We start from the raw sequence: 13332 nt of genomic DNA, 5'->3' as shown, positions 1-13332 counted from the left end.
ACAAAGGGGAAGGGGACTTTCATTGAGCACTTGGCGTGCACCCAAAGTTTCGCACATAGGTTGGCCAAGGGGTCGCCATTGGAGTCCACACCCAATTTTCTGGCATTCCAAAGGGTCGTCCGACCCTCTTACTTTGTCGTGTTTTCGTGCTGTATGCGGGCAATAATATGTATTTATAGGGATAATTTAACCAAGTTTTATACACAAAGGGTCATTCTACCAATTTCCCTTCTAATTTTGCCAAATAATGCATCTTCTAAGTGTAACGGTGGAAACTGAACTTATTAAGCTCACATCTAGGGCTCACAGAAAGTTTGAACTTTTAATCTTGTTCAAGATGTGTACCATAAACCATGCACTGCCGCACACACAATCACTACAAAACCTAAACTTAGGACCTGCCACGTGGCCCCGTTGAAACTCCAAAACCCTAAGCTAATTCCTCATCGTCTTCCCGGCTATTGTTTCTTCCCTCCTTGCTCAAATTGACGCTCCGTGCATATTACACTTTTTTTCGTCTCCAAGGAACCCTAAATTTCTCCCTGGCTTCTCTTCTAGTACGAAAACACGCGCCCGGGCTTTCCTGTAATGCCATACCATATTCAATTTTGAACCACAGGTACGTTGCTCACAGTTTTTTATTCTTTTATTTTTTCAATTTTGTTGTTTCAAACAGTTGCTTATGATTGTTTTTGTTTTGAGCTTATTGATCGGTGGATTCTCTAACGGAAGACCTTGTTTGGTGTTATTGTATGATTTGTTCATTACAAATTGCTCATGTGGACTTCAATTAAGCTAATAAAGATTCTAATTAGATTGAGTTTCAGCATGTAATAGTTACAATTGCCGATACAATTTGCTATTTTAGTTTTTAGTCTCTTTTGCTTAGCTTGGATTTGGGAATCTCTGATTCACACTGGCTGTTGTATTTATTTATTTTTGATAATTGGTTTTATTCTGATTAATGTTGCATAGAATCTCAATCTATTATGTTTTTTATTATTATTTGTGATGATAATGCCTTTGAACGGCTGGTTTGCTAATGTAAATTGTTGCTCCTTTTTGCAGTTTCTGTAAGATTACAGAAATGGCAGCTGAAGGTGGTAAGAGCTTCGCCAGGAGAGACCATCTCCTACAGATTGAGACAAAGGTTCGACAGTGGTGGGAAGAGAAAGATGTTTTCAGGGCTGAATCTTGTGAAAAGCCTCCTGAACCAGGGGAGAAGTTCTTTGGGAACTTCCCGTTTCCTTACATGAATGGTTTTTTGCATCTTGGACATGCATTCTCACTCTCCAAGCTAGAGTTTGCTGCAGCTTACCATAGGCTAAGAGGCGCCAATGTGCTTTTGCCTTTTGCTTTCCACTGCACTGGCATGCCCATCAAAGCGTCAGCTGATAAACTTGCAAGAGAGATTCAAAAGTTTGGCAACCCACCAGTTTTTACCAGTGAATTGGAACAAGAGAACCAGGAAGTGGAAGCAGAAGCAGAGGATGCAAATAATGGTGCACCTCCGGATAAGTTCAAGGGAAAGAAGTCGAAGGTTGCATCAAAATCAAGTGGACAAGCTTACCAATGGGAAATCATGCGTAGTTTTGGCCTCTCTGATAGTGAGATATGCAAATTCCAGGATCCTTACAACTGGTTGACATTCTTTCCTCCATTGGCAGTGGAAGACCTCAAGGCTTTTGGATTGGGATGTGACTGGAGGCGCTCGTTTATTACTACAGACGTGAACCCCTTTTTTGATGCCTTTGTGAGGTGGCAGGTGAGAAAATTAAAATCCATGGGTAAGATTGTGAAAGATGTCCGTTACACAATATACTCTCCATTGGATGGGCAGCCATGTGCGGATCATGATAGGGCATCTGGCGAAGGAGTTCAGCCCCAAGAATACACCATCATCAAAATGGAGGTGGTGGCACCTTTCCCGTCTAAATTGAAAGTGTTGGAGGGAAGGAAAGTGTTCCTTGCTGCAGCAACACTGAGACCTGAGACAATGTACGGACAAACAAATGCATGGGTATTGCCTGATGGGAAGTATGGAGCCTTTGAAATCAATGAAACAGATGTATTTATTCTAACACAGAGAGCAGCACTTAATCTTGCCTATCAGAAGTACTCTAGGGTCCCAAATAAACCTACTTGCTTGGTTGAGCTCACTGGCTATGATTTGATTGGCCTTCCATTGAAGTCTCCACGTGCAATTAATCAGATTATTTATACTCTTCCTATGTTGACTGTCCTGACAGACAAGGGCACTGGGATTGTGACTAGTGTGCCTGCTGATTCTCCTGATGATTATATGGCCTTGCATGATTTAAAAGCAAAACCTGCTTTGAGGGGAAAATATGGTGTGAAGGATGAATGGGTCATGCCCTTCGAGATTATCCCGATCATCAACATTCCTGGATTTGGAAATAAGGCTGCGGAGAAGGTCTGTGCAGATCTGAAAATCAAAAGCCAGAATGAGAAAGATAAGCTAGCAGAAGCCAAGAGGTTGACATACCTGAAAGGATTCACAGAAGGGACACTTATTGTCGGAGAATTCAATGGAAGGAAAGTCCAGGATGTGAAACCATTGATAAGGAGCAAGCTTATAGAGGCGAATGAGGCAATTATATATAGTGAACCTGAGAAGCGGGTGGTGTCACGATCGGGTGATGAGTGTGTTGTGGCTCTTACAGATCAATGGTACATCACATATGGGGAACCTGAATGGAAAAAACTGGCTGAGGAGTGTTTGTCCAGCATGAATTTGTATTCTGACGAGACACGACATGGATTTGAACACACTTTGGGTTGGTTGAATCAGTGGGCTTGTTCACGATCTTTTGGGCTTGGGACTCGGATTCCCTGGGATGAAGAATTCTTAGTTGAGTCATTGTCCGATTCAACCATTTACATGGCTTACTACACCATTGCCCACTTTTTACACAATGGAGACATGTATGGTTCCAGCAAATCTGCAATTAAACCTGGACAAATGACTGATGAGGTCTGGGAATATATTTTCTGTGATGGCCCATATCCTGAATCATCTGATATCTCGTCATTGATTCTTAATAAGATGAAGCAGGAGTTTGAATATTGGTATCCATTTGATATTCGAGTGTCTGGCAAGGATCTAATCCAAAATCATTTGACCTTCTGCATTTACAACCACACGGCAATTATGCCCAAAAAGCACTGGCCTCGTGGGTTTAGATGCAATGGGCACATCATGCTAAATTCTGAGAAGATGTCCAAGTCTACTGGGAATTTTAGGACCATTCGACAGGCAATTGAGGAATTTTCTGCTGATGCCACGCGATTCTCATTGGCTGATGCTGGAGATGGTGTCGATGATGCAAATTTTGTATTTGAGACTGCAAATGCTGCTATCCTAAGGCTTACCAAAGAGATTGCATGGATGGAAGAAGTTTTGGCTGCGGACTCTTCTTTGAGAATAGGTCCTCCTTCTACTTATGCTGACAGGGTCTTTTTGAATGAGATAAATATCGCTGTGAACAGAACTGAGCAGAATTATCGGGATTACATGTTCCGAGGAGCCCTCAAGACTGGGTTTTATGATCTTCAAGCTGCCAGGGATGAGTACAGGTTTTCATGTGGTTCTGGGGGTATGAACCGTGAATTGGTGCTGCGTTTTATGGATGTGCAGACTCGTCTCATTACTCCAATCTGTCCACACTATGCAGAATATGTCTGGAGGGAACTTTTGAAGAAGGAAGGGTTTGTGGTAAATGCAGGATGGCCTGTGGCTGATGCTCCAGATCTGACCCTCCAGAGTTCCAATAAGTATTTGCAAGATTCCATTGTTTTAATGAGGAAGTTGTATGAAAAGCAAAGGTCAGGTTCAAAGAAAGCCAATAAGAAGGGTGCTCCAGTTACAACGGTGACAGAAAACAAGCAGCTACCCATTGGCTTGATATATGTAAATGAGCAATTTGATGAATGGAAGGCAGAGTGTTTGAGGATACTACAAAGTAATTTTGACAGAGATACTCGCACTTTTGCTCCAGACACGGTGATAATGGAGGCATTGCAGAGAAGTTCAATTGGTCAGACTAAAGATTTTAGACAAACCCAAAAGCTTTGTATGCCTTTCATGAAGATGAAGAAGGATCAGGCAGTTGCACTAGGGGCTCAGGCCTTAGACTTGAAGCTACCATTTGGAGAGATTGACGTCCTTCGAGAGAACCTGGATTTAATTAAGAGACAAATCGGTCTTGAAGAGGTAGAAGTTTTGTCTGCTTCTGATCCTGATGCTCTTGCTAAAGCTGGTTCACTTGTTAAATTGGTGGAGCAGAATCCTCCATCCCCTGGAAGCCCGACTGCCATCTTCTTGTCCAGGTAATTATAATCCTTTTGTTACATATTTGCACTAAAGCGCACACCAACACACACACCGACACTTTTGGTTAGATTGTTTTACTCAACAAAGCATCGAACTTTACAGTATATATATATATACACAGATAATATATATGATATTAAAAAACGAATTCTACTTTTCTGTTTCACATTCATGGATTTTAATATATATGATATTAATATAAACTAAACCCTCTAGTAGAAATGAGGATTAATTGTTCCTCCCCCACCCTGTAATCTCTGGAATCAGATTGGAAGAACCAATAATCAAAAAGCCTTTCTGCACTTCTGCGATCTGCCCTGTTGTGTGTTATCTGGAGGCAATTTTGATTTCCCGGGCTTCAGACATTAATCTGTCACATCTGTTCTCTGCTGATGTGGATATATTTGATTAATGTTGTTAGTAGAAATCTGTAATGTGTAACATTGCAGTGCAATGTGTCACATTATGTTGCACTGTTCTAGATATGTTCTATTAAGGTTGGCATTACGAAAAAATTATTGTTGGTTTTATATTTTGATTTTTTTGCAACTTTTCTTTATAGAATTTAATTTTTAATATTAATATATGTATCTTTATGAATGGTTTTGCTCTGTTCAGGTGCGTCTGTCTACATGGGTTTGTGCTTGAAGCATAATGCAAATTTTGTTAATAAATTCTCTGTTTTATACCGTGCAATTGTGAACAGGAATAAATTTTGTTTTGCTGGGTTTTGAGACGTGTGATGTTATTCATCAGCATTCATGCCTGGTTTCTTCATTGCAAGATTTGTGTTGATTGTGAGCTTTTCCCTCTAGTGTTTTTTGCTATATGATGTTTGAACCTCATTTCTGTTTCTTCTCTTTCATGCCAATAGGTCGTAGGAAACTCCACTCTCAAACATAGGCAATGAACAATTGAGTTGACATGCTGCTGGGAGAATTGTTTGCAATGAAGAGAAGACTTGTCTCTGACTTTTGTGATGATGAACTGGGTGAGATTCTTTGAGAGTGATGTGTCATATTTGAATTTTTGAATATCACATTTTAGTTTTGTTTTCAAGTTTTGAACTTTGTTCTATTTCAGCATCCTATAGACTTATGTTAACTTATATCTACATGTGATATGGATATAACTTCTGCTTTAAAATTAATTTGAACTGTACCATCAATCAAATTGTTACATTACATCTTGTTTCGTACCTTGGTTTCGAAAATTTCGTTGTAAAGACCAGAAAGAGTAGTGTGCTTTAGTCATGAATGATGTATGGAAAAATTGGAATGTGTTGCATATGTCAATATGATGCAAGCTGGTGTTGCAGAGCATGATATCCAATATGTTTATCCTTCAAATAGTACCAAATCAAAGAATTTCTGAAAGAAAAGGATCGTGTCTCTGAAAACATTGACAGTTACTAATTGAAACAAATAAAACCAAGATTTTCACCCAGTAATTAATTTATAATTGGACTGTCGCACATTCATTCTTCTGATCATATCAAAAGTATTGCAGAAATTACTGCAGACTTTGCAGCAGCCAAGATTCATGTATCCTTGAAAAAAGAAAAAGAAATTGAAGGTTTATCAATGAAGGGAAAAAAAAATCATATCAAAAGTAAAAACAAAAAAGAAAAATCCAGCTCATGAACTTTGCATACATTGGAAGTAAAAAGCTTGAAAGACTTTCCCTTTTTCCCAAAAAGGTTATAGCCGTGCGGCTTTACGGGGGTCATTTTATAAACGGTATAGCCGACCGGCTATACTTACATTTAAAAATAGTATAGCCGCACGGCTATATTGTTAATAACCGGTTTTTATTATAAAAAATTGTATAGTCGGGCTATACTTTTTTGACACATGGCGAAGCAGCAGTATTTTCCAGGCGGGCCCTTTTTTTATAGAAATAGTATAGCCGGTCGGTTATGTTACGGTTTTTATGACAAAAAATAGTATCGCCACGACTATTCTGCTTTTGACACGTGGGAAAGCTGGCGCAAGGCACCAGGCGGTCTTTTTAGGAAATTGCCCTCAGTGCCACCCATTTTATAATTTTTTGTCAAAATACCACACCTCCCCAAAAATTTTAAAACTACCACCTATAAATACATTTTTATTGTCCACTTATTGCCCACATAACACTTTTCTCTGAAATTGTGTCTCTCTCTCTCTCTCTCTCTCTCTGAAACCCAGTTCTTCCTCTTCCTCTTTGTTTTCTTCTCTACCCAAATGAAGTCTTGCAGCAACAGTGAAATGGAATCGGGTGAAATCCCCAATTTTTGAAGTTTCCCAACAAGGCAAAGAAGAACATGTTTACAATTGACAAAGTGGATTTGATAATCTCACCGGTGGGTTCATGGCCCAAACCCCAGATACATCTTAATCAAGACCCCTGACCAAAGCCACATGAATGAGATTGTGAAATCTGATACAAGCAAACCAATCCTCCCCATTTTGCTCGCACAGAAATCACCAACGCTTACGCTTTGCACAGAAATGGTGGTGGCCAGTGCCCATTCTATTTTTGGTCAACATGGAAGGACAAAGTAAACGAATCTTATTCATCATCAGCATCCCCTAGATGGACCTAGCAAAAAAAAAAACCTCTTTATTCCTACCCAAATCCTCTTTGTTTTCACTATAGACCACAAGAACAGCAATCGTATTGTGATTTTATTGCGGTTGTATTGTAGTCGTATTGCTTTTGTATTGCTATGGTATTGCGGTTGTACTATTTTTGTAATACGACTACAATACAGCAATACCATAGCAATACAAAAGCAATACGACTACAATACAACCGCAATAAAATCACAATACGATTGCTGTTCTTGAAGACCGTAAATCTAGACTTCAAAACCCCCAAAATTGGACCAAAATGCTCAAACAATGGCCACCTAATGCCAACACATGCTGTCATATTTAGAAAAGATGGTTTTGTTTGGGTTTGTTTAGGTTGCAAAAGGGATTCGAAGAGAGATAGAAATTAGGGTTTGGATTTGGGTATAGAAGAAAACAAAGAGGAAGAGGAAGAACTAGGTTTTGAGGGCAAATCTGTGGGTTTTGCAGGTTGTTCTTGATCTTCTTCTTCGTGAGGAAGATGAAATTGGGGTTTGGATTTGGGTAGATAAGAAAACAAAGAGGAAGAGGAAGAACTGGGTTTCAGAGAGAGAGAGAGAGAACTAAATTTCAGAAAAAGTGTTATGTGGGCAATAAGTGGGCAATAAAAATGTATTTATAGGTGGTAGTTTTAAAAATTTTGGGGAGGTGTGGTATTTTGACAAAAAATTATAAAATGGGTGGCACTGAGGGCCATTTCCCCTTTTTTTATTATAGTGTAGCCGCGCGGCTATACTATTTTTGACACATGGCGAATCGGGCGCAAAGCGTTAGGCAGGTGGTCTTTTTTATTATAAATAGCATGCCGCGCGGCTATACTCGGGAATGCATCCAAAGAACTAGTCTAAAGTCCACAGAAAGCAAAGCAAGCATTGTTGTTCACAGAAAGAGAGTATATGTCAACACTGTACAGCACTGCTCGAAGGTTCTACCATCACTCTCGTCCTACGCCTGTCTCTTTCGTCCCTGTAGTTTTTTTTCCTCCTGCACTTCCTGTCGCTTTCACTTTCATCAGACTCAGAACTTGCTGTGTCCGACTCGGATGAACCAGAACGACTCTCATATTCTTCATCATCTGACTCTGAGTCTGACACCGGTTTTTGTTGTTGCATAGTCGTGGCATCTGCTTCAAGTAGTCACGCCGCTTCTCAGTGATGCCACTAAGACCAATGGATGTGAAAAAATTAATGGCAAAGCTGGTGGTCTTGGGATTATCCTTTGGGAAAATAGAATCATGATAGTCCTGCAATGCAGGATCTTTGAGCCGCTGGTTTAGCAAACGGATGCCAAGATACTCCGACAATTCCATAAAAAGGAACTTGATAAAAATACGAGAAGATGAAGTGGTGTCCTCTTCAATCAACTGTATACTGCCTAGCACATGTTGCCAGGGAAGGGCATCTGAAACTGCATCATCAGAACCTTCTTCCTCCTTCAGACTCCTCACCAAGTATGGTTTTCTTCAATTCTTCATAGCGCTTCTCATTCTCAAAGAAATCAGGACCAGGTTTGAAAATATCAAGGCTTCTGGATCTTCTCCAACTCTTTCATTCTCCACCACTTTTTCCTAAATTCGAATTATTCAAATTCATATTCATATTCATGGAATTGTTGCCTTGTTTTCCTAAATTTGAAGAAGACCGTCCTTTGCAAATTCTTTTGCAAATTTTATTGATCCCCCAATATCACTAGTGAAATCAGAGATTCCAACACATCCTTTCCTTGTTAAATCTTGAAGCTGCTTGGTACTCAATAATAATCTAGGAAATTGTTTCTCCCAATACATGCAATAAATTGCCAGAGGGGGAAAAACAGAAGCTTAAATAGGGTTCTAGTTTTCATGGGAAAAATCTAAATAGGTTTGATAGCATAGTGTAAAACATACCAATTACAGATGCATAAGGGGCACTTTTTTTTTATGGAAAACAGGGCTGTATTTTTCTGGATGTGTATAATAGTCAGCCTGAAATCGATTCGGATGTTTTTGAATAAAATCATGTAACAAACATGAACAAAAAGAGCTTTGAGGCAACTCACTTTGTCAAATGGTGTTGTGGAATCCATGTGTTCAACCATGTCTTTACTAGTGCACCAGAAGAAGCTTAAGTATCTCTTGTGCACCAGAAGAAGCCACATGAAAGAAAGTTATATTATATCAGATCAGATCAATCTGATTCTTGATAGTAGAAGTTATTGTCATTTATGATAAAAAAATCACTTCAAAATTGAGTGATGATAAAACTTGTGCTCTGCATAAGGACTTAAAAACATTTTCAAAATAAATATGTAATCAAATTGGTAAAACAAGGGAGACAGCCATATGGAATGTACCATTTCCTGAATCTGTGATGACAAAGACCAGAGGGCAGATTTCTCATGGCAGCCCAAGACCGCAGAAATTACTGCAGACTTGGCAGCAGCCACCGACGAATACATATAAGATGCCCCCAGTGAAAGGACCGGCGTTGAATACCGTGGAAGTAAACTAAAGCTTGAAAGGATTTCCTTTTTCTCAAAAAAAAATTATAGTATAGCCGAACGGCGGTACCACGGTTTTTTATTTAAAAATAGTATAGCCGTTTGGACGGCTATACGACTTTTGACAAGTGGCAAATCGGGCGCAGACGGTGGTCTGTAGTTATAAATTGTACAGCCGAGCGGCTATACCTGGCTTTTTTTAAAATAAAAAATGTATAGCCGGGCGGCTCTAAGCGCCCAAGGGTGGTTTTCCTTTTCAATTATTAATAGTATAGCCGCACGGCTATACTCGGGTTTTTCAATTATTATATATTAAAAAGAGTATAGCCGCCGGCCTATATTATGGTTTTTAATTATAAAAAATAGTATAGCCGCGCAGCAATACAATTGTCATGATCATCGTCTATACTCGGGATATTGTTTTTTACAAAAAAGTATATAGCCGATTGGCTATACTCTTTACACAAAACACTTTGATGTTTTTAAAAAAAATTGTTTTTCCCCGATTTTTTTTTATCGATAACGGTAATTTAAAGCATTATCCATTACTATTAAATTATTGGAAACAACTCCAATCCAATTGCGACAATCTCCCTCACCAACCCAAGATAAAAGCCTATTTGAAGGATCCTTAAGATCTTTCTTGGACATTAGAAGTGCTTGTCTCTCATTTTGTTTACAAGGCACACCCAAATTTCCATTCCATAAGCTAATGGTAATAATGTTTACAACGCTTAGAAATCTGAAAACTGAAACAATTCTCATGGCTTTGTCCATGAGGTTATATCTTAATAGGTGATGTGTGTGAGCAATATAACTCATTTAGAATGGTGCGATATATACGCACACTACTACACTAGAACTGAGAGTGAAGGTCCAAACTCAATATTTTTTTCAAAATCATTTTCAAATGGTGGACAAAGTCATTGAGTATGTAGACTGCATTGTTGTTTTCATAACAAGAAGCACGGTCAGTTATCATTAGGTTTGAATTTATTGACAAATTGATCATCGAAGACTAGCAAATCTATCACAAATGAGCATTTCGTGTCTCCGAATGCTACGAAATTTCATGTCCCCAGGATCCGAATCAATTTTAAGATAAGCCTTACTCTTGCATCCACCAGAATCAATAGAAGGGGACTGGATTTACTCTTGCATCCACCAGCCTTCTGTCCTTTGGTTTTATTTTTAGGGTTGAAGTGGAAGAAGAAGAAGGGGAAAGGGCAATCATGGAATGATTGAGGGAGTGTTCTTAAAAAGTTTGGTGGCGGGTGGGGTGAGAAAATAGGATTCGATTTGGGAGTGAGAATATAGTTTCACTAAAACACCCAAAATAGGAGCTGAAATTATAAAAAAACCCCACATAGAATGCACTTTAGAAATACACCCAAAATCCATTTATTATATAAGAAATTGGTGTTGAAGTTCCTATAAATTACAGGACTGCCACTGAAAAAAAACTCAAAAAACACCCAAAACAAGCCCAATCCAATTTTATAAAAAAGCCCAAATTTTTGTTATTTTTTATTTGGTTACAAAAAGTCCAAAACATTTTATTACAACACAAAACTGTCTCGAAAATAGTAACTTCAAGCACGCATCTTCATTAAACCATCTCAACAAAACATCTCTTCATTTCACCGTCTTCATCATTTATGCAAACTGAAACTCCATAACAACCACCAAGCTTGATCTACTTTCAAAAACCAACACCACACACTAACCTCCACTTGCAAAACAAAGAGAACAATTTCAAAGAACAATTTGAACAAGAAAAGGCTTCAAAGGTAAGACATTTAAAAACCAAACCTTTATTGTAATGTTGATTAATTGCTGTAAAGTTCCAGTCTATGGTAATAACAGTATTTTATATTCGAATCCAAGACAAAATTTTGAAACTATATTGGATTTTCACTATTGGACTAACTGCATATGACTATAAAATAGTCAGTTTTCAGCAACTCAAAAAAGAAAGAGATATTTAGTCATATACTCATTCTTAATACTGCTAGTTTACTTTCATGTTGATTAATGGCTGTAAAGTTCCAGTATAGGGTAATAACACTGATTGTTTCCTCTAAAATCCTATTTTGAATGCATGTTTACCACCGTAAAGTTCCAGTATAAGGTAATAACACTGCTTGTTTCCAATGAAATCCTATTTTGAATGCAAAAGTTCCAGTACAGGGTAATAACACTTCTTTTTTCCTATGAAATTCTATTTCTAATGCATTTAACCATTGTAAAGTTCCAATATAGGGTAATAACACTACTAGATTCTTCTGAAATCCTATTTCTAATGCATGTCTACCCCTTGTAAAGTTCCATTATAGGGTAATAACACTGCTAGATTCCTCTGAAATCCTATTTCTAATGCATGTTTAACCCCTGTAAAGTTCCAATATAGGGTAATAACACTGCTAGATTCCTTTGAAATCCTATTTTTAATGCATGTATACCCTTTGTAAAGTTTCAATATATGGTAATAACACTGCTAGATTCCTCTGAAATCCTATTTCTAATGCTTGTTTACCCCTTGTAAAGTTTCAGAATAGGATAATAACACTACTAGTTTCATATAAAATTCTATTTCTAATGCATGTCTACCACTGTAAAGTTCCAGTATAAGATAATAACACTGCTTGTTTCCTATGAAATCCTATTTCTAATGCATGTCTGTAAAGTTCCAATATAAGGTAATAACACTGCTACCTAACAACAAATTATAGTCGACTCAAAAACCAATAGTGCATAAACAGAAAAAACACGAATATACTCAGATTCAAAATTAATATGATAACAGAATCAAATATCACAAATCTGTAACACAGCTCAAACCAAAACACAAAAAGCAAATCCACAACCAAACTAAATTTGAAATCAATCCAAATTATAAACAAAAAAAATTAAAATCACAATTTAAAACTCAAACGAATATCTAATACAAATTAGAACGAAATTAGAAAATCCAATAGCTTATCTCCAAATCGACAATAACAAAAATAAACATATAAAATCAAGAAGAATTGGATCTACATTTCAAATTTAAACTCCAAAACTGCAAAAATTATGAAAACTTAACCAGCAACTTAATTAATCGAACATGAAATCACCCAAATCATACTACAATAAAATCAAAAAAGTCCTTACAATACCTATACCAACATATTCAGACTAACAAGGGGAAATTTTTGGTCTTGGACCCCGGCCAAAAAGTGGCCGGAGTAATCCGGAACACTGCCAAAGCCGTCGGTCAAACTAGGGTGTATTGATTAATTTCCAAAACTCCAAAATCTATCCTAACCACATACATAAACAGCTTGAGCACGAAAATTAGATAAAGTTTCATACCTCGATCGACGGAAACAACAGCCGGAGTCACCGGAAACGACGTCGGAAAACTTGAAATCCACATACCTTTTTGAGTTCGCAGCGGCGTCGTCAATGGTGATGTGGTGGGCTTTAGCCCAGACTTGATCGTCGGCCTTGACCGATCCTTTTCCGATCGCTGTCATGCTGGCTGTGGACGGAGCACCAAGATCGTTGGCCTAGGCTTGGTTTCTGCGAAGGGAAAGAGACGAGAGAGAGAGAGAGAGAGAGAGAGAGAGAGAGAGAGAGAGAGAGAGAGAAAGGGCCCAAATTTTTCAAAAAAAACTAATTTAATACTAAATGGGTAATAAAGGTATTTCATTTAAGTAATTAAACTAAAAAATATAACAGCTGTCAGTTTTGGGTATATTTTGGGTGTGTTTATATGTTTCAAATAGTGTAGGGTATATTTATAGTTTCATGTCTAGAATTGGGTATTTCACTAATTTTGTATTTTTTATATTGCTGTTGTCCTAATAGACCTGGGCCAGGACTGGGCCTGCTAATAGTCCTATA

General features: G+C 38.0%; 1 protein-coding gene across 2 annotated transcripts; it reads left to right on the top strand.

The window, feature by feature from the left end:
- Positions 1 to 444: 444 nt before the first annotated feature.
- Positions 445 to 5549, top strand: LOC103318990 (leucine--tRNA ligase, cytoplasmic). Of its 2 annotated transcripts, XM_008220470.2 has the most exons (3): positions 445 to 619; positions 1069 to 4350; positions 5229 to 5549. In XM_008220470.2, exons 2-3 carry the CDS (start codon positions 1088 to 1090, stop codon positions 5233 to 5235), a joined length of 3270 nt encoding a protein of 1089 aa, XP_008218692.2. In that variant the 5' UTR covers positions 445 to 619; positions 1069 to 1087; the 3' UTR covers positions 5236 to 5549. The 2 variants fall into 2 exon arrangements, with proteins under 2 accessions (XP_008218692.2, XP_088903620.1); XM_089047494.1 differs by lacking the exon at positions 5229 to 5549 and having other exon boundaries at positions 455 to 619; positions 1069 to 4354.
- The last annotated feature ends 7783 nt before the right edge of the window (positions 5550 to 13332 follow it).

This window comes from Prunus mume, linkage group LG2 (genome assembly GCF_029339155.1).
Source record: "Prunus mume cultivar Tortuosa linkage group LG2, ASM2933915v1, whole genome shotgun sequence".
Lineage (NCBI taxonomy): Eukaryota > Viridiplantae > Streptophyta > Magnoliopsida > Rosales > Rosaceae > Prunus > Prunus mume.
This window is presented reverse-complemented; position numbering and strand designations above follow the sequence as displayed.